Source organism: Trachymyrmex septentrionalis, unplaced genomic scaffold (genome assembly GCF_001594115.1).
Source record: "Trachymyrmex septentrionalis isolate Tsep2-gDNA-1 unplaced genomic scaffold, Tsep1.0 scaffold51, whole genome shotgun sequence".
In the NCBI taxonomy this organism is placed as follows: Eukaryota; Metazoa; Arthropoda; class Insecta; order Hymenoptera; family Formicidae; genus Trachymyrmex; species Trachymyrmex septentrionalis.
The window spans coordinates 3,545,511-3,547,798 of NW_017305683.1; the positions used below are offsets into that span (position 1 = coordinate 3,545,511).

The 2,288-nt window shown below is 33.2% G+C and overlaps 2 protein-coding genes across 6 annotated transcripts in view; one reads left to right on the top strand and one right to left on the bottom strand.

The window, feature by feature from the left end:
- LOC108751651 overlaps nt 1-1,412 on the top strand; it is a 1,661-nt gene extending 249 nt beyond the window's left edge. The window contains exons 2-4 of one of the 5 annotated variants that reach the window (XM_018491940.1): nt 1-25; nt 807-1,103; nt 1,179-1,412. In XM_018491940.1, coding sequence (XP_018347442.1) covers nt 815-1,103; nt 1,179-1,399 — 510 coding nt within the window. In that variant the 5' untranslated portion in view covers nt 1-25; nt 807-814 and the 3' untranslated portion in view covers nt 1,400-1,412. The other 4 variants (XM_018491936.1, XM_018491938.1, XM_018491939.1 and 1 more) reach the window with 4 other exon arrangements.
- Nucleotides 1,413-1,445: 33 nt separating this feature from the next.
- Nucleotides 1,446-2,282, bottom strand: LOC108751790 (probable protein BRICK1-B). Its single transcript, XM_018492200.1, has 3 exons — nt 1,982-2,282; nt 1,811-1,893; nt 1,446-1,615 (listed from the first exon to the last, which is right to left on the bottom strand). Exons 1-3 carry the CDS (start codon nt 2,100-2,102, stop codon nt 1,589-1,591), a joined length of 231 nt encoding a protein of 76 aa, XP_018347702.1. The 5' UTR covers nt 2,103-2,282; the 3' UTR covers nt 1,446-1,588.
- Nucleotides 2,283-2,288: the final 6 nt, after the last annotated feature.

Sequence of the window (2,288 nt, forward strand, 5' to 3'; positions counted from 1 at the left end):
TCCAATATTGCCAACAGTGCCAACCGTAAGTCTTTTATCGTAGCTTTTTATTGGTAGCAGTCAAGTGTATTTTTGAAATACAGAACTTGTACGAACATTACTATACGTGATTACACGATAATAGTGATAGCGCATACATACAATACGTTCGCATTTGAAATATCTTTCGATTACGATCTGACATAACCTGTGGCCGACGTGCCACTGTCTGCTTTATGGCGAATTGAACTAGCGAGACTTGACTCGCGGTATGTACATATAAAAAAACATAACCATCGACGTCAGAGTTATGTCATAACTTTAGCTAGAATATCTCCATCTCGGTATATACTTATGTTTCTTTTTTCCTTTGCATAAGATCGGAGTATGGTATTGTCAATTTATATTATATGTAGTTCAACACACGCGTCATCACTTGAGAAATGATTTTAATTGTTACTTAATAACTGTTGTCATGGCATTACAATTATGTTCATTTCTACCATGTGTAGATATTTCCTCTTTCATATTTATATATATTGCTGTAGTAATTATACTGCATGTCTTATTCCCTCTTCTAAAAAAATATATTAAAATATATATTATACTAAAATCATTAAAATAAAATTAGATGTATTAAAATTGATCAATGATGGAAATTTGAAATTTGACAAAATTCTTCACTAGATACAGAAATGCACAATAGTATAAATTATACATAGTCATGAGAAATTTTTATTTTTTTCCGAGTATACACCTGTACTCGTCTCGCAATGACACGCAACTTTTATTTATTGTATATCTGTTCATTGCAATCTCTGTTTCAGCCTCAATCATGCTAATAAGATATTTCTGGAATAACTGGAGGTATAGTAATGCCCCAGAGGGTCAACAGCCATTTGAAAAGGTGGTTGGGCTAAGTAAATATGGATTTATCACTGGTCTCGGGATTGGCACATACGATTCTGTAATGATATCTCAGACAACAGGCTTCTGGAGTACAGTAAATTGCATATCTTACTGGGTGGTGCCTCTTACTGCCATGTGCGCTACCTTTGCCTCCGTAGCTTATACAACGACAAAAATTAGGGGAAAAGATGACTATTTCAATTACATTGTAGCATGTATGTAACGTGTAAACGTATCAGCTATATATTCACCAGGAATAATTATTAAATTTCAATGTTTACTCGTTGCAGCATTAGCCACAGGTGGAGTCTTCTATCGCTGGCAGAGGAAAGGTCCGTTAACTTATAGTTGGACAATCGCAATAATTGCATGTGCCACAATAAAGAAATTCAGTGATCTGACTGGTTTTCAACCCTTACCGTTACATCCGGAAATTCGAGAAGAATATACTACTTTTCCATGGGACATGACCATCATTAAGGATCCCAGGGGACCTAGATCCTGGGAGTAATGACATTTCGTATGTAGAAGAAAAATAATTAGTGCTACTGATATATAAATCAAATGGGGATAAGTCATATTGTATAATTAATGATACAAAGAGATACGAAATGCATATATTTTGCTTTCGTCATGTATTTATTCGATTCTAGTACAGGAAATAAAAAGGATTGTAAAAAGAATGTATTGTGTGGAAGTATTACGTCAGCGTTTCACCCTTTGTGACCTATGAAATATAAATACAATTATGAAAGTATCAATATAAGTAAGTAATGTAAAATAAACAGTAGAAAAATATTTGATACAATAATACCACAAGAGAAGTGACACATTATAAGTAAACAAAACTGAGAAACAGATTATGTTATCTATAATCACACATAATGTAATCGAAATGTAAATAAATAAACAAATCACTTACGCATGCTTCGAGATATTCTATTCTCCGTTCGAGAGTTGTAAGCTTCTCATTGAGGACTGCTATTCTCGACCTACAAGACATATCTAACAAAAAAAGATATAATAAATAAGATTAAAGATATTAATTTAATAGCATTTTTACGAACACAATAAGAATTTAATGATAAATTACCGAAAGAATTAAGAAAGTCCGTAATCTTTTTAATACTGCCAGTAATAACTTCTATGTATTCGCGGTTAGCCCAGTCTTGTTGAATCTGTTTTTGTATTGCTTCTCGATGTATGGCTGCCATTCTCCTTGTTACTACGATATATTCTCTGTTCTGATTTTTCTCTGGTTAAATTGCCGATATTACTTGAACGATGAGCGAGAAGCGTTCTTTGATAATTCTATCGCATTATTTATATTGTTTGGAATGGTCAGTAGTGTCAGATGTTTAGATCGTAGATGACGTACTACATAGATCGACAAAAGCGAT

What these genes read in the sequence shown, in the direction of transcription:
- LOC108751790 (XM_018492200.1), bottom strand. Translation starts at nt 2,102, where the DNA reads ATGGCAGCCATACATCGAGAAGCAATACAAAAACAGATTCAACAAGAC. An exon ending in GGACTTTCTTAATTCTTTCG is followed by an intron (nt 1,894 to 1,981) that starts GTAATTTATCAT and finishes TTTTTTTGTTAG; the next exon opens with ATATGTCTTGTAGGTCGAGA. An exon ending in TAGAATATCTCGAAGCATGC is followed by an intron (nt 1,616 to 1,810) that starts GTAAGTGATTTG and finishes TATATTTCATAG; the next exon opens with GTCACAAAGGGTGAAACGCT.